This window comes from Equus przewalskii, chromosome 1 (genome assembly GCF_037783145.1).
Source record: "Equus przewalskii isolate Varuska chromosome 1, EquPr2, whole genome shotgun sequence".
NCBI lineage: Eukaryota > Metazoa > Chordata > Mammalia > Perissodactyla > Equidae > Equus > Equus przewalskii.
The window spans coordinates 75,926,765-75,948,882 of NC_091831.1; the positions used below are offsets into that span (position 1 = coordinate 75,926,765).

The window sequence follows — 22,118 nt, forward strand, 5'->3', positions numbered from 1 at the left end:
ACCATCCTCTCACCTGGTGCTATATCAGACAATTCTCCACTGTTATTCATAGAGTTTTCATGGCCAATATTTTTTTTTGTTTGGAAGTGGGTGGCCAGGTCCTTCTTCCTAGTCTGTCTTAGTCTGGAAGCTCCACTTGAAGCTGTCCACCATGGGTGACCCTGCTGGTATTTGAAATACCAGTGGCATAGCTTTCAGAATCACAGCAATACATAGCCACCACAGTATGACAACCAGTAGATGGGTGGGGTGGTTCTCTGACTACTAGACCAGTTGGGTTGGCTTCACCCCATTTACAGAGTCTCTACTATATTTTCTGTCTTAAATTACCCTATTTTTTATAATGTCTAAGTTTGAGAACTATCTTGTGCCCTTTTAGAACTAGGCAGGATATAAATTCTAAATAAGGGAAAGTAATACTATACCTTTAGGAAACTAACTCTTTTATACCACCTGAGTCCCACTTAGTGCATTATAGCAATAGAATAATAGATATGCCCAGATTTTCGAGTTGGAAGTATCTTAGAGAAAAGCTACACTACTGTTTGTGTTGCCCTAACTGACCTGTTTATCTGGCAAAATCAGGACCTCCAAGGCCTCTAAGAGAGAGTCACTGCTACTGAGGATGTAAATCAGGCATTTTGGAATTTGCGTCAACTTTTTCAAGCCACTTGATATATCTCTGAGCATCAGAAGAATGTTTAACTAAATGGCAGCAACCCCTCAAAGGTGCTCTGTCTTCCAAATGAATCATTTGAATCCTACTCATTAACAAGGGTCTTCAAGTTCATAATAGGGCCAAGACATTTTCCTCCAGAAAGCTTTCAGGAGGAAAACATTAATTCAGTACACCAAGTTTTGATAGGTGACCAGACAGTGGTGGAATTCAATGAGTCAAGGAAGTATCATGATAAATGCAAGTAACACTTAAGTAGGTCTTCACAGGTTTTAAAAATACTTCAGGGCTTTTTTTGTGTGTGACAAAGAAAAACAGAGCTAACAAACTTTTCAAAGTAAAGAGGGATTTTTTTCCCCTAGAGGTATGCATTGATGGTGACTTTATCATCTGTAGCACTCAGACAGTTTCCATGCAGGAAAGATAAAGAACTTTCTCTCAGTCCCTTTGACCTACATCTCTGTTGGCTGTGTGCCACTGAGTTAAACTGGAGCTGATATGAGATGGTAAATACGGTCAAACCTACATTGTTTCACTGAGGGTAGCTGGGGGGGGGGGGGGGCGGTGGCGGTGCAGCTCACAGACGTGGCCCAAACAGTGATAGACATTATAGGCAGAGATTGCAATCACTATTCATTGGAAAGCTATGTACTGAGGGACAAACACATACGGCACATAATATATTAAAATACATTTAAAACTATTTGTTTCAGAACTAATTATAAAGACTATGTCACGCACTTTAGGGTTCAGCCAGGCGTGGAAATTGAGAACCAGAAGTAATGTGGTAATATCTATTATAAGCATCCACTTTAATAGCCGTTGTTCTAGCTCCACCATGATATTATAATATGAGTTTTTTTAGCTATAATTCTGCATCCAGAATATAACATGATTAGCATCAATTTCTAGCTACAGTAATAACCCTGAAACTTCTGAGCAAATACATACAACACATAGTAGTCATTCAACAAATTCATAGCATCTACTCTGTAGTGTATATACACATGTATGCATTGCACACACACACACAAACAGAAGTCTAGTTAGCAGTTAAGAGGATGGAATTGGAAGTTAAATAGGCCTGGATTCACATGTTGGTGCCACCATTTAAAAGCAGTGTGATACTGAGCAACTATCAGATTCCTTATCTATAAAATGGGAATAAAAATACCTACCTGGCAGAATTGTTGTGAGGATTAAATCCAATAAAGTTTGTAAAGTGTTAGCCCAGAACCTAGCTTAAATCCTCAATAAAAGGTAGCAATTTATTGTTTTTATACACACATGTACATATACTAATAAACTTGCTAATAAAAATACTAACTCAGAAGTCCATAATCCGCCTGGGATTAAAAAGATAATGGTAGCTTTTAATCAATATTTTAAAAAAGAAATAATAGCAGGAAAAAAAGGAGAGAGAGAGATGCCAGCACAAGGAAGGGCAAAAAAACTACATTCTGAGTTTGGTGAAAGTTTGCAACCAGATGGTTCGTGGCAGTGGCTAGGCTCAGGACTGACATTCTGGTGTATAGTTCAGTTCTATGTCCTCCAAGGGCAGCAGAATTCTCAAATCAAGAGTAATGATGAGCCTCTCGGGGACAGACTTAGGCCCGCCCCCTCTGCAGGAGAATCGGGGTGCTATGACTCATAGGAGCCACCATGAGATCACTAACTGGAAATCCTTGCTGCAGCTACACTGCAAAGGAACCAGGCTTGATTTGCCAAACACCCCATGTGATCCAGGCATGGCCACCTGCCAAAGAGCCAGAGGGAGAGCAGGCCACTCGCCTTCCTGGCAACACAGAGATTTCCTAGCCCTATCACCGAACGAAAAAGCTGCATAGGGCTGACAAGAAGCCATTTCCAATGAAGATTTGGCTTTGGATAAGAGTAGCTGTAGTGACAGAATGTTTGGTGCATTGCCTCTTTCGGCAGCTTCTTTATCCTTCCATGGGGAAGTTGTGTTCTGAGGTTCTTGCCCAGGAAGCTATTACCTTCACCATCTGCTCCTGCATCTTCCTCCGGTGACATCAGAGTGCAGCAGGATTTGCCTTTGCCATCTAATGGGGTTTCAGGCTGTTTGACTCAACTGTGCATGTTCATGTAATGCCAGGAGAATGAGACTACTCTAAGTCAGCTGAACAGACGCCAGAAGTTAACTGCAAACAAGCGAGACCCAGCTTGTTTAACAGCGTAGAGGAGACCAGTTTCACTGCAGCTAACAGAGTAGATGGTTGCTAACTAGCCCGCAGTGAAGATGCCTACAGAGTGACTACCAAAGAGAAGAGTTCCTTGCTCACCTGAAGAAGGTAATCACTGTGCAGGTAGGTTAAAGTGTTTCTGAGACTTCCCAGTGCCAGCCAAGAGTGTGGGCAGCTTTGGTGGGCAGGCTGGGTACAGGCTGAGAGCTTTAGAACCACTGAGAAAGGGGATTAGCAAATGGATTCCTGGCAGCCCTGGTGGTATCAGGAGCTGGTTCCTACATACTGCTTGCTCAGAGTGGCCAAAGACTGTGCAGAAAGGAAAGAAAATGAAGACATTTCTCTGGAATGGGATGAGCCAAGACCCTCGTTGGAAAGAGTCCAGCTCTGATTCTTGGTTGCCGGTAAACTGAGATTGTTTGTCTGGGGTGTGGCGTAGTTACAAGGACTTGTCAATAAATGGGTGCAGATGGGCTCATGAGGAATGCTATTAGCCAAGGGGCACCAAACCCAGCATATCCAAAATGCATTCCTTCTTTCTCTCTCTCTCTCATCCCTCACTGCTAGCCCTCTCTAACCCTTCAGCCTCTATTATATTCCCTATGTATGCTAAGGATACCTTAAGTTCCTCCTATCTTAGAGACTAGAGACTGGTCGAGGAGGAAGAGGGAGGCAGCCCATAACTAAGGATTGGCATGGGGAATTTTGAAGAGATACATAAGAAATTCCTTGGCTAGAGTTGGAGGGGAAGGGAAAGACTGTGGATGAACTGTGAAGGACAGCTAGGAGGAACAAGAATGCCTGCCAAATTGAGAGGGGGCTAAGAATAGTAGGGACGTCAGGAACTTAGAGATTGAGAGGTAAGAAGAAGCCCAAGAAGAGTCAAGGTTGAGAGAGGTCTTGAGCAATTGTTCTGTGAGCCGGGAGACCTAGGCAGCATGTGGGTGGGTGAACCTGTCTGGTGGGGGGTGATCAGAAGTGGATGAAAAGACAACTCTGTCCACTCAAATGCCAAGCAAGTAGCCTGGGAGCTGTCCTCCACTCCACAAGCCTTCTCACTCCCCACCTCTCCTTGGTTCCCACATCCTCCCAAACAGCCCTCTCCCTTCCCACATCCTCTCAGCTTGGGCCCTCATAATGTCTCTCTTGGGCTTTTGCGAGAGTCTCCCTACAGTGTCCCTACCTCTAGTCTCTTTCCCCTCCAATCCATTCCTCACACAACGGCCAACATTATCTTTCTAAAGTGCAAGCTTGAACATGTCCCCAGGCTTAAAGAGCTCCAGTGGCTTCCCATTGCCTACAGAATAAAGCCCAAACTTCTTTCATGGCACGCAGGAGCCTTCAAGATCTGGCCCCCCTGTCACTGCAGCTTCAACTGCTATAACTTACCTGCAAGTATCCAGTCACCTAGATTATTTGCTGTTCCTTCAATATGACCTTGTAATTGCCTTCTTACTTCCTGATGTTATTCTCTCAGTACAGAATACCTTTTCTTCTGTCCTGCCTACCAAACCTCTCTTCATCTTTCAAGACAAAGCTACCCCCTGTGAAGCCTTCCAACCCCCCTCCCTTCAGATCAGGGCTAATTGTTTTATCTCCTATTCTTTGTGTGTGTGATAAAATGTATATAACATGAAATTTACCACTTTAACCATTTTAAGTGTATAGTTCTGTGGCATTAGTACATTCATATTGTTGTACAACCATCATCACTACCCATCTCCAGAAATTTTTCATCATCACCAACTAAAACTCTGTCCTCATTAAACACTAACTCCCCATTATTCCCTCCCCCGGTCCCTAGCAACCATCATTCTACTTTCCGTCTCTGTGAATTTCACTCTTCTAGGTGACTCATACAAGCGGAATCATACAACATATTTCCCTTTGTGATTAGCTTGTTTCACTCAGCATCAGGTTCTCAAGTTCATGCATGTTGTAGATTTCCTTTTTAAGACTGAATATTATTCTATTGTATGGATATACCACATTTTGTTTATCTATCCATTTGTCTATGGATACTTGTGTTGCTTCCACCTTTTGGTTATTGTGAATAATGCTGCCAGGAACATCAGTGGTATAACTATCTGTTTGAGTGCCTGCTTTCAGTTCTTGGGGTATACACCTAGAAGTGGAATTGCTGGGTCATATGGTAATTCTAACTCCTAGCCTTTGTCCTCAAAGGTAATCATGCATGTTAAGTGTACATCTTCAATATGGTAATGTAGCCAAATATAAATTCCCTTGGAGCAACGTTAGATAATTAAAGCACAGCAAAGACCTGCAAAGAATATTTGTCTCTTGCCTGCAGTAAAAGTATGTTTTCCACATGGAGAAGCTGCAAACCAGTTGAAACACGACAGTGCTAATAACACTTGAACTCTCAAATAAGACTCTGGCAAAAGACTTCTAAGAAAATCCTTTCAAGAAACCCAGTTAGTACGTTTTGTCATTATTACTTTCTTATGATCTGCTTGGGAATTTGGAGTCAAGAAACCCAAGTTCCAGCCCTGCCCTGCTCCTTACTAACAGTAAGTTACTTCATTCTCTCGGCTCTAATTTTCTGATTTTACTGTCAGTAAAATAACAAATGTCCCTGTATGTTCACAGGAAATGAGCAAGCCAAATGAAAACATTCTGGTAACCTAAAAAAAAAAAAAAAGGATCATCTGAATTGTCATAATGATTGGCATGCCATGCAACACTGGGGCACTTAGCAGACTTGCGTGGTAGTAAATTGGACTCCTGGTCCTCTGTCAAAAGAAGCTAACTGGAATTCTTTAAAGGATGGAGTGCAGCAATGCTTGATCATTCCCATCTGGATAAGAAAAATCTTTGAGTAAGAAGTGGAATTCCAGGGACATTTAATGAGTGATAGGAAAGCTGCCAGTGGGATTTTAAAATGTGGCAGTTGAGGAGACAGTTTTCCATAAATAAAGAATAGGCACAGAGAAAGAAAGCCTTGAGCCAAGATTATAAAAAACGCTCTTGGTAAAAATAGATGGTAAGTCCTATACAATATGTATGCATTCCATCCAGGCAGTATCAATGTGATGTTTTTTTGTTTTGTTTTGTTTTGTTTTGTTGTTGTTTTTTCTCCCCCAGTCCCCCCAGTACATAGTTGTATATTTTAGTTCTGGGTCCTTCTAGTTGTGACATGTGGGACGCCACCTCAGTGTGGCCCAATGAGTGGTGCCATGTCCGTGCCCAGGATGCAAACCGGTGAAACCCTGGGCCACCTTAGCAGAGCACACGAACTTAACCACTCGGCCATGGGGCCAGCCCCCAATGTGAGTTTTTATGAAAACCTGAAGGTAGAATAAATACTCTAACCTACTTCACCTGGTTATTTCTGGCCTTTAGTACATATTAGGTGTGGCAAAAATGTGTTTACTATAGTCACTGTTAAGGTGTTGGTGCCAAATTATGACACTTTTACTGCGTAATAAATCAACACAGCTTCCTTGCCTTAGAAGAACTGACCAATAAACTTACGTTTAGATCTTAGAACCTCCATTCTTCTCTCCCGTTTTTCAGAATGTCTGTGCTATTGATTCTCCAGAAGGGAAAGCAGTATAAGGCAAGACTACTGATTTTTTTCACATAGACTGATAAATTAATATTGAATGGGATATATTTTTGCTCCTTCATTCCTTCCTCTCTACTCCCTGAAATTGAAGAAGTGGCCAGTCAAAAGAACACATGTTTGGAACAATTACAGAATTCAGGTGATATAATCAATTACTTATATATACAAGATAGAAGGCACTAGGCTATCCAGGTATAGCAGTTAAATCAAAGAAAAACTGAGACAGCAGTTCTTCTGAAAATTAAGATCCATTTTCAGAGCTGTCAGTTTATGTATATTTCTCTATTCTCGAGAATTCAGAAATAATGTGAAGAAAAGAAAGGTATTTAGTATGTGATAAAGGTGGCATTTCTTTTTTTTCTTTTTTAAAGATTGGCACCTGAGCTAACAACTGTTGCCAATCTCCTTCTTTTTTGGGGGGGGGGTTTTTCTCCCCAAATCCTCCCAGTACAGAGTTGTATATTTTAGTTGTGGGTCCTTCTAGTTGTGGCATATGGGATGACGCCACAACATGGCCTGATGAGCAGTGCCACGTCCGTGCCCAGGATCCAAACCGGCGAAACCCTGGACCGCTGAAGCAGAGCGCATGAACTTAACCACTCGGCCATGGGGCCGGCCCCAAAGGTGGCATTTCTAATTAGAAGGGAAAGATGAGTATCATGCATGGCGCTAAAACAAGAGACTATCCATTTGGAGGAAAACGTTTTTTCCCTGTTCTCTTTCCCTTTAAATGGTGTCTTTCACACTTATTCTCAGGCATCTGGTTAGGGTGCCAGTAAACAGAGGTGACAGTTGAGGTGAATGTTGTCGGCACTCAACCATTTCCCACGGTCTGTTCCTCCTTGGCTAATCCAGTCCCCAGTGGCCAACGATTTATCTTATTTTCAAAGATATCTACTATGTGTCTGACTTGAATTTATCAGACTTCAGGAAACTCGCACATCCCTGCTGCATGTGTCCCAGTGATGAACATTCTAATACCATTCCTCTTTGGTAAGAATCAGCCATGGTGGGTAGGATGTTCACCTGATAGCTGCCTTCAACATGGGAAGAACTCAGTTCGCCTGATGCCTGAGTTGGGTGTGGTGGATAGCAAGCACAGGGTTAAAAGCCAGGTTTCCAACAATTAGCAGAGGCACAGCTGCCAGTAAATGCGGTGTTGTCTGCATCCCATCACAAAACCCTTGCTCTCTATTAGGCCTAATTATCAGTCAGCAGCTGAGTTCCAGAAATGGCGCTATAGGTTGGGCAGGAAACAAGTCAAGAGAGGTTATCCTGAGGGGTGAGTGGCCCTGTGATGGTGCTTTACAGTACATTTCCTGGTCATCTATTACTTTGATTTGGTGACTCAAATTCTGGGCTGATGCTTTTAATGTCTGGAAAAGAAACTTGTACAGTATGAGCAGCAAGAGCAGAAGCAGGGCTGTAATCATTATTTTTACTTTAGGATTCTGGTATCTGATTCTTAGGGAGAGTGTCTGACGATGGGGGCAGGGAGAGTGGGAATGGAAGGGGGAGTATCTTCCAGAAATCACATAGAATCAAGAGTAGCTGAGCCAAGTGGCAGCTTGCACATTGGCCACGAAGTCCCCCCATAGGGACGGAGTCACTTGCCACAAAGCCACTTCCCCCTTGCCCAGGGAAGCAATAGGTTTTGGTGAGACTGTCTCCTGGCCAGGAGTCCTCATCCAGTGAAGGCTGAGCTCACCTGCTCCTGGGATGTAGCCTTGGGGCTTTGCTGATTAAGCAACTCTACCACGCTGACCTATGTGAAGTGACATGATTTTTTTTAAATATGGATAAAAATCCAGAAGACTACATTATTAAATAGGTCCAAATATTTTTCAATATCTTGCTTATTTAAGGACCTTTACAGTTCACAAAGGTGCTTCAATATGTCTTATCTGATAAACTGTTTTCCTCAGATATCTAGAATCTAGAACCACCCTGTCTTCTCTATTTTATATTTCAGTGGTTGGTTTTCCAACATAATGTCTGCATTTTTTCCAACATGACTGTGTGTTTCGGACCTCTTTTCCGTGTTGGATACTGTTATACTCCCAAACAGATTACACATTTTATTTTCAATAAGATGGCACACCTGGGCTGCACCTATACTCCTAAGTGATACCGCTGTCTCAGAACTTTACTCACGGAATAGCTGCATTAAAAAGACACAAGTTGGCAGTAAGTCAACTGTTTACAAAATGAGTTCTATGCTCCCATGGAGTCCTGTGTTTCCTGCATTGCTCCAGTGTCAGCACAAGCTGGGCAGGGCGAAGCGTTTACGCTTCAGTTCAAGGCTCCAGGCGTACATCCGATGAAGGGAGTGACCTCCCTCCGCCATGGCTGGTGTGCCGCAGGCCTCTTCACATGGCAGAGTGGGGCCACTCGCTTTTCTCTGATGTGACTACTTGGTTGCATGGATACGAAGGAAATGCTGCCTGGGACCAGTGATTCTACAGATACTTTAGTGAAAACAGGCCTTCCAGTTTTTAATCTCCGATGCCTTTAAAGCATCTTTGAAATTTCAGGATTTAGAACTACTTAGGATGCTGGTGGGGAGCAAATTTGGATACCAGACACTATGTCATACATACAATCACTCCTTCCCTTCTGCAACCCAAGTTTTATTATTAGATGAGCTGTGTACCAGAGAAACTTAGAAGGAGAGCTTCCCCAGAATACTCTTCACTCACTCATATGAACGATTCCTGGAGAGCCCCACCAGGACCCCTACAACTCCCACCATCTGAATTCCAGAGGTAAACATAGTTTAGGCTTAAGGTGGGACCACACTACATTAACATTCAGTTTTGACTCCAAATATGTGGCAGCTCTATGCCTCTCAAACTAGTTTACATAGGGAACTGGGGAAGCGATTATGTAATTTTTACAAGTTTGATTTCTCTTTACAGCACTTTACTAACAAACAGGGTGCCACATCACAACGCACGCAGATATATAACGCATCATAACACAGATATATAAATATTCTGATATTCCAGGCACAAAAATAAAGATGTAAATAAAATTTTCCAAAGTGTAAGGAGACACACAGCCTCTAATAACTGTTGACCATGAGACAATGGGTAATAGAGAATTCTTCCAGCTGCTTGTATTCTTCAGTACTATCATCTTCTTCATTTATTCAAAAAATTCACAAAAAGCTGAAATACAATCCCCACAACTTAACAAATTCAAAGTGTATTTGAGAAGACAAACGAATAAAAATAATAACAGTTATTGGGAGGTAGGGGAGGTTGGGAAGACTATACTAGATTGTGTTCTGGCTTCTCTGTCAGACTTAGCTGGGATATTCTTTACCTTTTAGCAGACAAAAGAATAAAATACATACTTTAATTTAAATCCTAAATTATAAATACCAAAAGGGCAGGACAATGCCTTTGTACATTCAGTGCAGTCGTATGCCAGCACAGGATAAAAATTAATTGAGACATCAAAGCAGTTGGGTGGGACAGGGCATCTTTCATCTGTGTGATGGAGTAGCATGCTGGCTTAGGATAAAGCTTTATTCTTTGGTATCTGGTCCTAATTAAAACAGATTCTCAGGGCAGCCTCATGGCCTAGAGGTTAAGTTCAGTACATTCTGCTTCAGTGGCCCGGGTTTGGCTTCCAGGCACACGGACATACACCACTTGTCAGCAGCCATTCTGTGGTAGCGACCCACATGCAAAATAGAGGAAGATTAGCACAGATGTTAGCTTGGGGCAAATCTTCCTCACCAAAAAAAACCCAGATTCTCCACCAGCCACTCTGGAGAGTCAGCACACCCTGTTATTACAGTTGTGATATGCAGTATCAGCATCCCACTAATTGCTACAAAATGGGCCAAAGATAAGACATTTATTTACCCAAGAAGAGTTTAACCTGTGTTTTGAGGTTCTTCAACAAGTGATTGAACATTTTAAGCAATATGGAACCTGACTTAGTTAAAAATGACCAGGATGAAATATGGAGCAATTATCTATCTGGCTACAGTTGAAGCAAAAGGAAAATATTAATCATCTTCATCCACCTCCTGCCTGCCTTCTCAGCATCTCTTACCCTCCCTGAAATGTGGCTTTTACTCTTTCTACTTTGGAAAGGACCTTCAAGCCACTATGATCTCTCTCCCCAGTTTTTACACATATTGTTCCCTCTCCAGAATAGTGCTTCTTAAACTTTAATGTGCATTTTAATCACCTGAGGATCTTGTTGAACTGCTAAGTAAGACTCAATACTAAGTATGAAATGATAAGTAAGTATGGAGCATGTCCTGAGATTCTAGATTTCTCACAAGTTCCCAGGTGATGCTGGTCCAAGTAGGAGCACGGGCCTAGAACACACTGCCTGGCCCATCTTGGCCTAGCTGCACACATAGATTCTATAGATTGCTACAAAAAAATAAAAACGACAACCTCATCAACTACAAGAACAAAACAACAAACCCTTTCAGAGACCAATCAGCTTGCCAATGCTTTATTGCCAATTAATTGGTCAAGAAAGGGCATTAAACATGTGCATGACTATTATTGCCATATTATAAAGGAATGTTATTTAAACTCCAAAAAAGTAGGAAGGGCATAGTTTCAGAATAGAGGACAGCCTTTTGAATTGAACAAACTTAACTTTGTGAAAAATTCACTACATTGATCTCATTTTTAAAATTTTGTCCTAGACTGCGGACACTAAAAGCATTTAGGAAAAACTGACCTGCCTGAAGCCTGCTGAGCCTTTAAGTCTCAAGTCTAGAGTCAGCTTTTCTGAGAAGCCTTTTCTGATCCTGGATGTGGGGTTGGGTGTCCCTCTGCAGTACCCCAGAGATCCCTGTGTGTGACGCTGTCATCACCCTCATCACTATAATTGCTTGTTTACCTGTCTGGAGTCCCCAACAGTCCTAGAATATCTTTCGTCTACCTTTGTATCCCAAAGCCTTGAACACAGAAAATTCCTAGTAATTGAGTGAAGGCCTGAAATAATGGATCAATCTAACAATCTTCCTAGTGGATTCTGTGCGTGGTATGAGGTCAAGTTAGAGACATTTTTTGAAGTGGTCCAAAATTGTGATGTGAATGAAATTATAGAGAAAGTGTACATATGAAGAATCCTTTTATGTAGCACAGTTTTTTTTGAGAAGGCAGTTAAACGCATATATATCTTTTCCTGTTCCTTACCTTGAACCTGACTGGCCCTTTTCAACTCTTGCCTTGAACTGATCAAGTGACACTCTTTTCTGTGAACCTGATGATAACATGAATTATCTCTTTGTTTTTCTGGTCTTCTGAATGAGGTATCATGAGCTTTAAAGGGTCCTTGTGATTTTTTAATCTGTTCCAATCCACTGGGCTCTTAGCTTTGTCAACACAAATGGATAGCAAATAAGCATTTCTTATGATAACTTTTCATTATTTCCTTCCACTTCTTAGCCACTTCTTAGTCTGTTGTGTAGGATAGACTTAGTTTGTTCTCCCAAAATAAACAGCTCATGCAAGTTAACAGGTTAAAGTTAATCATAAATTTGTTGACCAAAGGAATATATTGTGAATCAAGACAGACAAATATCAAGTATTAAAATGAGAAACGGCAAGTAAATCACTTGGCTAAGAATTATGTTCAACAATGGACTCAAAACCCTCTTTGTTCAATTATGATGATGGTAATAATAACAACTTAGTGTGTGCATATTATATATATATATAAAATAAGTAACTAACACACCTGTAGGCATGCACATCAGTTCATCAGTTACTAGAAATTATTTCTGGGATGATATCACAGAAGACCTTTATTTTCTATATTATATATTTGTCTTAACATTTGTATTTATTACTATAGCATATATTTTCTGTTCTAAGCAGAAAAACAATTCAGAATTTAAAAAGAAAAAAAAAACTTTTACGAGAACTAACAACACTGTTGCCCACAAGTACAGTTTTTCCCTTCGCATGAAGTTTCCACAGCAAAGACGGCAAGTTTGTGTTGTTTTAACACTTTTAGCTGGTTGAAAAGATCACATCATAAATTTTTTTTTATATTTACAAATACTTTAATGCAATTACATAAGAGTTTTTAAAGTAAAGTATACATACTTTTGGGGATTTAAAATGCTATCAGTGATTTAGAAGAGAAAATTACCTAAAAGATTCTTAAGGAAACCTAATCTAGTAAATTTTGCAAAAAGGAGTAGATGTTGCTAACCAACTTAATGGAGACACTAATTATGAATTGACCTCTTCAATAAAGTTTCAAGGTACGTATTAAAAAAGCACATCTTTTAAAGATTCAATTCATCCTAATAAAGTAAAGCACTCCAAAACTAAATTTATACATCGATAATTTTTTAATGTAGCAATTCCGTGGTCTGTAGTCAGCTGTGGACCATCTGTACAATTTTGACCATGTTACTATTACTGAAACGACAGCCCTGTTTCCCCTCTACTGCATCTTCACAAATCCATTTCTGCTCCAGCGCAATGTGGTGGGCATTAAAGTTGTCGAATTTCATCTAAAATTATAAGTAACTTACCATTTGGATATTTATTTGAATTTAAACAAAATTTTCTTTTCTTTCTTTCTTTTTTTTTTTTTTTGCTGGGAAAGATTCATCCTGAGCTAACATCTATTGTCAATCTTCCTCTCGTCCTCCTCTCCCTCACCTCACCCAGCCAAAGCCCCAGTACATAGTTCTATATTCTAGTTGTAGGTCCTTCTAGTTCTTCTATGTGATGAGGGGTGTGGTTCCATACCCGCAAAGTGAACCCAGGCCACCAAAGTGGGGCACGCCGAACTTTAATCACTAGGCCATCAGGGCTGCCTCTAAACAAAATGTTCTTAATTAAACCATTCATTCAATTTACTGAGTGCTTACTATGGGCCAGGTACTGTTCTGGCACTGTGATACATCACAAAGAGAACAAAGGTTCTTAGCTGCCTTAGAGAAGCTTATAGTCTAAATGGGAGAGACAATAAAAATAAACATGGTAAGTGGGTAAATTATGCAGCATTTAGAAGCTGATAGGTACAACAAAAGAGATGACATTTAGGATCACACCATGCCAACTCTCAGCACCAGATCTCAGTGCCAGAGAACCTATGTGTTCTTTAATAAAATGAGTTTTAGCGGTGTATTAGTCTGCTAGGGTTAATAATAAAATAATAAAATACTACAGACTGGTGGCTTAAATAGCAGAAGTTTATTTTCTCACGGTTCTGGAGGCTAGAAGTCCAAGATCAAGGTGCTGGCAGGGCTTGTTCCTGGTGAGAGCTCTCTTCTTGGCTTGTAGACAGCTGCCATCTCGCTGTGTCTTCACATGGCCTTTCCTCTGTGCACGTGTGGAGAGCTCTGGTGTCTCTTCTGCTTCTATATAGACCCCAGTCCTACGGATGTAGGCCCCATCCTTATGATCTCATTTAACCTTAATTACCTCCTTAAAGGTTCTATCTCCAAATATGGTCACATTGTAGGTTAGGGCTTCAACATATGACTTTGGGGGAGTGGGGAGGGGCAGACAATTCCATCCATAACAGATGGCATTTGTGATATGAGGGACACTCAAGTGTGGGGCCCAGGGCAGAGTTCCCTCTTGCCTAGGTTTAATGGCAGTGTTGAGGTAGACTTCATTGAGAAGGTGAAATCTGAGCAAAGACATGAAGGAAGTAAGGGAGTTATGTGGCTAGCTGGAGAAAAAGTATTTCAGGCAGAGGGAATAGCCAGTGCAAAGGCCTTAAGGCAGGAATGTGCCTGGAATGTTGGGTAAACAGTAAAGAGGCCAGTACGTCTGGAGAGATGGGAAAGGAGGAAGAGATAAGGTTATGGGGAACCAGAGGGTATAGAGCTCTGTAGGCCGTTGTACGGACTTTGGTTTGTACCTGAGTGAAATGGGGAGCCAGGGCAGGTTTCTGAGCAGAGGTGTTCCATGGTCTGATTTACATGTCCATGTAGGCATGAAATTATTATTTGAAGGTATTTTGGGGTATAATTAATGTGAAATTATGCAAAATACATTAACTGCATCTTTTAAAATCTTGAACTTATAATCTCATTTTAGAATCTAATTTTAGAGTCAAATTATCTGGAGAATTTCCCACTTACAAAGTTTGCCAGTGTGTGATGTATACATAGGTAGGTCTTCCTCCTTGGTATCTATTACTTTTTCTCTATTCTTTCTTCTATTGTGTATACTTGATTACAGATTTTTTTTGTGTTCATTTGAAATCTTTTAAACTAAGTTTATCTAATATGTATACTTAATATGGATGTCCTAAGATACTCTCCAACCAAGTCAAAACTGCAGCAGCTTGGTTAAAATACTTTATGATTCAGATATACAGACAAAAAAGTAGTCACAAATAACATCACTTTGTGCCTTTTAGAAATAAATAATACTTTGAGGGTGAATTGTGTACCATTGTCACATAAAGTCTGTTTCATTCTCTTTGGGTTGAATGAAATCATGATTATCTGTTCTCTTCCATTCAAGAGAAAACAGAAATTGATGTGTTAGCTAACAATTCTGTGACTTCTGTTGTCCATTAAAAAAAAAAGAGGTCTATTTGAGATTTGTGGGTGACAGTTGATATGTAAATAAGAGTAGGTTAGTTCTAGGTAAAACTGTGAAATAGGCCAGGTTTGGCTTCCTCTTCTTCTGAGTTCAGGAAAATTCACACGAATATCTCCAATATCCAGGACAGTACCTAGACACCGTAGGCGCTCATTATCTGTTAAATGACGATTTCCCTGGGACATTTCTTTCACTAACTTGTTAGGAACTTCGTGCGCAGCCCATCCCTGGAGTATTTGCATTTTAAGATTGCCAGAGGAAGTGGGCAACCTCTGCCTAAAGCTATTAACTGCTAAAGGTTGAACTTCAGACGTCAGTGGAGAGATATTTTCAAGAGCGGAATTTTCCCCCGAGAGCCCCTTCAAACCACATCACTGGGCAACTATTTACTTTGCCTGTCATTGGGTCAGATGGGAGTTTGAGGTATTAAAAGTTGCATCTGGTGTACGGCCTTAGGATATAATATCCTGAACTATTCTATTTCTTGATACCTGTGCAAAAATTACTGGAATTGTTGATTCTAAAGCAATTCGAGTCAATTTGTAGACCATTAGCTTACAGTTTGTATTGTTAGGTAGGACTTGAACCCTGGACCCTCAGACCCCAAAGTTCAGCCTTCTTCCCAATACTTTTGACATTCCGCCAGAAGGCCTGTCACAGTGACTGGGTGGTAAGGAGGCTTGTCTTCTAAAATGACAAAGTGCCAGCAGCGGCAGCAATCCGTCAGCTGTATGCTGGGCCCGGCAGTCAGTGATGCAGCCAAAACATCCTTGTATTTAACCTACGGCTCCCACCCTCTAGAGGCACCGCTATTTTAGGGCATAAAACGCTGACAGCGCACGCTGTACATGAAATGTTCGAAGAGGGCTAAGTTGAAAATTACACATTTGCGTTAAATTAATTCTACGGTGCCTTCGTAAACCTCTTTACGTTGCTTGAAAGAAGCCTACAGTAACCCTTGCAAAATGACTTTTTCCAGGCCCCAGAAGAAGGCTGGCGTTCCTCGTAGGTACGCTTCCTCCCTCCCTCTCCTAGTCCCTTCGCATATTTCTTCTACCCCTATCCTCTGAACCTACACAAGAGGGACACGAGGACAGTCTGTGTTGAATGGAGGAAGCGGACGCTGCACATGCGCCCGACGCGTTTCAAACGGCGCTCGCTCTCCCCCGGGCCTGACGCAGCCCGCCTCTCGGGGCACCGGGACCGTGAGGATGCGGGCCAGGCCTCCTCTGCGCGCGGAGGAACCCCACAGCCCCCAACCCCGCGGCTCAGCCCGCCCTCCTCCCTCCCCCATTGGCTCAGCGGCGCCTCGCGTCACGCCTGCGACGGCGGCGCTGCCCGACCAGCAAAGGGCGGGGCTCGGGACACGCGAGGCGGGGCCCGCGCGCACGCGCAGGCGAGCGGGTCTGGGTCCAGACGGGGGGAGGGAGGGGGTGGTGTTCCCGGTTTCCCGGGTTACCTGAGGGGGCGGGGGTGGGGAGTTCGGTGGCGGCGGCGGCGGCGGCGGTGGCAGCGGCAGCGACGACGACTCCGGATTCTCCTGGTGAGGGGGAGCGCGCGGCGCTGGCGGCGGCAACAGAGCAGGTAAAGGCGGCCGCCGGGTGCCGACGGTGACAGCAGAGTGCTTGGGATACCGGCCCCTCTCGGTGGCCTGGAGGAAAGGCGGCTTGCGGGTGTTGGCAGGCTGCCCGGGCTGGGGGTCGCGGCCGCCTGGCTGAGGGCGCGGGGCCCCCTGCCGGATGCCCGGCCCGAGCTGCTTCTCCGCCTCCGGGGCTCCGGGACGTCTCCCCGCGGCGCGGGCCGCCTTTGACAGCAGCCGAACGGCGGGCGGAGTTCCGTCCGGCCCCTCCGGACCTTTGCGGGGGCTGCGCGGCCATCCGCCACTAACTTTATTTCCCCGCGCGCGAGGGTCGGAGGTCGCGCAGGCTGGCGGCGATTTGCTGCTGTCTTCAGTTTGTTTGTTATCCTGTGCCGGGGCACCCCCTCCTCCCCGACCGGGCCCAGCCTAGCGGGTGGACGACTAGAGTTGACGGTGTGCCGCGCCACCACCCTTGCGGTTCCTTGCGCTCTTGTCCCGAGGTGCTCGCCCACCTGTCATCTCCCCCATGTGCCTTGGTCCGCTGCTTTTCTCCTGCCTGTGACACCCTTTGCCCGGGCGAGAGACTCTGCGGAGGTTTCCTCTTGAGACATCTGCCCTCTGTCCTGGACATCATTGGAGCCTGGGCTGAGATGCCCCTTCGCCTCTGGCGGGATTACACTGTATGGGAAATAACCCAGGAAGACCCCGGCGCCACAGTGTGGAGGCCAACGGGTTGTTTGGTGGTGGCGGGGATAAGCTCAGAGGATTTAAGAAACGCTTCCTCGCCCTGATTATTATCCGGTTAAACAAAACAAAACATTCCCTATATGCTCTGCAGACCATACACACCCAGGGACAGGACTTGGGAGTTGGTGAGGTTTGTTTTAAGCAGATAGAAAATTTTAAGGGAGTTGAATCTTGTGTTGAATACATTGGTGTTGAATTCGGACCAATGTTTTCTTGAGTAATGAATTTCGCTCGCATTTTCCCTAGGGTTTCTTTAATAGGTTGATAGGACAAACTGAACTGGGCTTTTCTTCCTGATGGTTCTTGGCTTCCACACCCAGAAACCTTATGCTAATAAAGATGTTGACTCTGAGCTTTCATTTTATAGATGTAGATAATTAATATGGGTATCTGTTTTAAAGAGCTTTGCAAGTAGCCAGCAACTTTTTTCTGATGGGCTCTTTGCTATCATCCATGCTGTTACTGCAAAGGTTGGAGAATTTGCAGAAGAGAGGGCATAAGAAGAAAATGAGTTACTATATAATTTACATAAAAACAATTTGTAAACTATAAAATCATATATAAATTTAGTAAATGCTTACATTCTAGTGGGAGGCCTCAGATAATGAACAAATACAGTATGTGCTATGTCAGATGGTGTTAAGAACGATAGAGAAAAAGCAGGGAGGAGGGAGGATAGGGAATGGAGAGAGGGGTGCAGTTTTAGCTACAGATAGCCAGAGAAGACTGCCTGGAAAGATGACATTTGAGCCCAAGACCAGAAGGAAGTGAGAAGGTAATCCATGCACCTCTCTAGGGAAGAGTGTTCAAGCAGAGGGAAAGGCATTTGCAAAAGCTTCGAAGCACAAGTGTACTGGGCATGTTTGAGGATAGCAGAGAAGCTGATTTGTCTGTGCTGGAGTGTGCAAGGTAAGATGAGTAGAAATGAAGTCTGAGGTAAGAGGGAATAGGGAATCAGGTTGGTTGAGGCCTTGTACACCTTTGTAAGGACTTGGGCTTCCACTCTGAGTGAAAAGGGGACTCATCTCTTTGAATCGAGGAGGGATACCATCAGACTTGCCTTTTAAAAGGGTCGCTCTGGTGGCTAGATGGACAGTAGACTTTGTTTGGGGCCAGGCGGGGAGGGGTTGGGCAGGAGCAGAAGCAGGGATATCAGTTCGTGGACTCTTGCCGTAATCCAGGCCAGAGATGATGTAGCTTGGACCACAGTAGAATTGGTGGAGTGGTTGATTTGTGGGAAAGATGAGGGTGGAGTCAACAGGAGATTTAAAAGACACCAAAATTTTGTCCTGAGCAAGTAGAAAGATGGGATAGACGTGTACTGAGGTGAAGTTTATGAGAAGAGCAGTTTGGTGAGGAAGAGGTTTAAGAGTTGATTAGAAACAATAAAATTAGACATCTAAGTGGAGATTAGTACTAGTAAACCTTAGTGACTTTGTATTGAGGACACTTTTTATATCATCTTGACTATAACAGGGACTTAATATTTTCACCCATAAACTGCCAACCTTTTTCCTGCTCATTTTCTTTTTAGTTCTTTCGACTAGCCTAGTCATTCTTTTCAGCAAATCTAGTTTTGTTTTTATTTGCTTGCTCAGAGCATCTGTTTGTTAGTGTCAGTTGTAGAGAAAGCCATATAATCTAGAATTTCAGAGTACCTTTTTAGTTTGTTGCTGTATTTAACTTGAACGCCTTCATCTGATTAATCTTTTTCTGAATTATGTTTAGATGCCTGGCTTAAGTTCACGAACTTTTTTTTTAAGCCTCAGTAATCTTGTTATCAAATGTGGTTTCACTTCACTTGGCCATTTGTGAAATTAAAATGGAAATGACCTATATTTTTAATACTTTACTAATAGGTCAGTAATATACAGGGATCATCCCAATTCTTCTGTTTCATTAAAGTTGGCTGTTTCATTAAAGAGGGCCATTGCATGTTAAATGGAGATCTTTTTCATCAAGTAATGCAGTGTTTGGAGCAATAGAATTTGACCTGTAAAACTTGTATCAAAAATATATCAGGCTCAGGGCCAGCCCAGTGGCACAGCGGTTAAGTTTGCACGTTCCGCTTCAGTGGCCCAGGGTTCACCAGTTTGGATCCCAGGTGCTATACACCCCTTATCAAGCCATGCTGTGGCAGGCATCCCACATATAAAATGAAGGAAGATGGACACTGATGTTAGCTTAGGGCCAGTCTTCCTCAGCCAAAAGAGGAGGATTGGTGGCAGATGTTAGCTCAGGGCTAATCGTCCTCAAAAAAAAAATAATAAATAATTATATATATATATATATATATATATAAAATCAGGCTCGGGGCTGGCCCCATGGCTGAGTGGTTAAGTTTGCACACTCTCCTTCGGCTCCCCAGGGTTTCGCCGGTTCGGATCCTGGGCACCAATGTAGCACTTTTCCTCAGGCCGTACTGAGACGGCATCCCACAAAGCACAACTAGAAGGATCTACAACTAGAATATACAACTATGTACTTGGGGGCTTTAGGGAGAAAGAAAAAAAAAAAAAGATGGGCAGCAGATGTTAGCTCAGGTGCCAATCTTTAAAAAATATATATACATATATCAGGCTCCTAGAATTTAAGGTCTGCCCCTTCCATTAAGAACCGAGGTAATGAGCTAATATTTTTAAATGGATTTACAACCTAAATATATCCTGAAAGTATATAAAAATCTTTCAAATTAATAACTAATTATAAACTGATCTTGAAGTTGATGGAGACACTATATTCTATTTGATACTACTATCATTTGCTGTTGCTTCTCACCAGTATTTGTCCTTGTACCTCTTAATCCTTCTGGGCTTGTTTTATGGTAATTGAGAGAGTTACATTTGGAAATTTTGAATGCTTTCCAGGTCTAACTGCTGGGAAGAAAGAAAAAAGAAAAATCTTATCTAATAATATGAAAGAGTAATGCTTAAAGTGTGATCATCTTAATTAATCAAGAAAGGAATCAAACAGTTTTCCAAAAGGCTAGTCATTATTGCAGTCAAATGTGATTCTTTGAAATTGAAACTCAAAAAGGATGAGGAAATAGCAGAGCTTCTAGCTACTGTAAATGAGGGGAAGAAATAGATGAATGATAAGATAGAGTACTACACATATTTTATACAACTGCTGCCACTTGTTTTTAAAAAGTAAAGAGAATAGAAGATTTTTGCCAGAAACATGAAGAATTGCATATTTTAAATTTAAAAATGGAGTGGGGGGAGGTGAAGCCAAGAAACTATACATTGAACATCTTGAAACTGATTCTTAGAAAAATTATAGACCAGATTGCTGAACAGATGCTTCATGATTTATGATTAGAAAAGAAAGCCCTCATTGCTAAGACCCAGAATTGGTTTTTTAAGAACAAGTCATATTAACCGCATGCTCACTTTGCCAAAGATATAATAATATTAAATAATCTTTGTAAGCACCTCACATCTTAGAGTTCATTCCCATTTATTATTTCATTTAACCCTTACAACCTCCCTGTGAAGTGGTGTCAGATGAGGAGGGCCCCAATAGTGGGAGCCCTTGCAAGACACAAAGAGGACAGAGGTGGGAGATTTTAGAAAGGACTTGCTTAGATATGGGGTAAAGATGAGGGAGGGATCAAAGTGGGCTTTAAGGATTCTACATTATCTGGGTGAATGGTGATGCTGGTAATTGGTCTTAATTTTAAAAATACAGTTGGAGAAGTAGATTTGGAGACATGAAATTCATCAGTTCACACCACTTTGGTGGAAATAGTTGTTATATTTTCTTTGTTGGAACTGACTCAGACATAATTAAATTTTTAAAAATATATAGGTCTGGAACTTGGGAGAGAAGTCTGGAACAAATTTTAAAAATCTTCATTCATTTAGTAAATATATTCTTTCAAATACTTTTGGTAAGGAAAGGAGGACAGTGGGTGGAAGCTTGAGTGGGGAGATGTGATCAGGGAAGGTTTCTTTTTCTTTAAAGATGGTAGACTCAGGGACACTTAACTGGACTGAGGGAAAGGGGCCATTGAAGAGGAAAGAAAATTGAAGCCACAAGTGAAAGGAGATAATCAGACATAATCTCTGAGGAAATAGAAAGGTTGGGAACAAGAGCATAGGTGAAAGGGTTACCTTGAAGAAGAGCGGTGATGCATCTTCCTATTTAAAAAAGAAAAGGAAATAGGGAATAGGTACACTATAAATAAGTATCCAGGATGGCATCTCTTGTCTCCATGAAGCAAGGTTATCTGCTGAGATTGAGAAGGAAGAGCATGGGTTGAGGTGTGTTTGAGGGGAAAAGAAAAGTTACTATTGTGATTGGAAAAGGGACTTGACCAGGGACAATGACCTAATTGCTGAATAGTGATAAACACCCTTGAAGTCACAAATGTAGAAAGAGGCCAATCAGAATAGTTAAGCAGCTTTCTCCAGCAGCTCTTTATAACAGTACAGAAAGCAAATAGGCTGAACCTGGGTAGGGATTGGAAGGGAAGGTAGGATGGAGAACTTGGGTAGGGTGGTGGTATGAATCAAGAAATTGAAAGGCTGAACCATAGTATCCTGCTTGATTAAGGAAGAAAGCCAAGCCAAGATGGGGCTGATAAATGTGGAGAAGGAAGAATGTGAAGAATCTCAGTGAGTAAGCCGAGTAAAGGAAGTAAAGGAGTACTAGAGATGGGAAAATAGGCACATGGGATGTGAGAGTCGTAAATTTAAGACTGTGGAGTTGGAAAAATTGCAAGTGATGATAAAGGCCAGGATATGACCAATGATGG

The 22,118-nt window shown here is 42.2% G+C and overlaps 2 protein-coding genes across 11 annotated transcripts in view; one reads left to right on the forward strand and one right to left on the reverse strand.

Moving 5' to 3' along the window:
* The first annotated feature begins 2,338 nt into the window (after positions 1 to 2,338).
* The window catches only part of LYST (lysosomal trafficking regulator), a 194,002-nt gene continuing 174,222 nt past the window's right edge, over positions 2,339 to 22,118 (forward strand). For 8 of the 10 annotated variants that reach the window (XM_070568416.1, XM_070568403.1, XM_070568437.1 and 5 more), the window contains exon 1: positions 16,381 to 16,617. The gene's annotated coding sequence lies outside the window, so the exon portion shown is untranslated. Of the gene's footprint in view, positions 3,004 to 16,380; positions 16,618 to 22,118 lie in introns of those variants that run through there. The other 2 variants (XM_070568406.1, XM_070568407.1) reach the window with 2 other exon arrangements.
* LOC139083697 (cleavage and polyadenylation specificity factor subunit 6-like) lies at positions 13,644 to 19,793 on the reverse strand. The gene is made up of 3 exons (XM_070622160.1): positions 19,710 to 19,793; positions 16,493 to 17,038; positions 13,644 to 13,849 (listed from the first exon to the last, which is right to left on the reverse strand). Exons 1-3 carry the CDS (start codon positions 19,791 to 19,793, stop codon positions 13,703 to 13,705), a joined length of 777 nt encoding a protein of 258 aa, XP_070478261.1. The 3' UTR covers positions 13,644 to 13,702.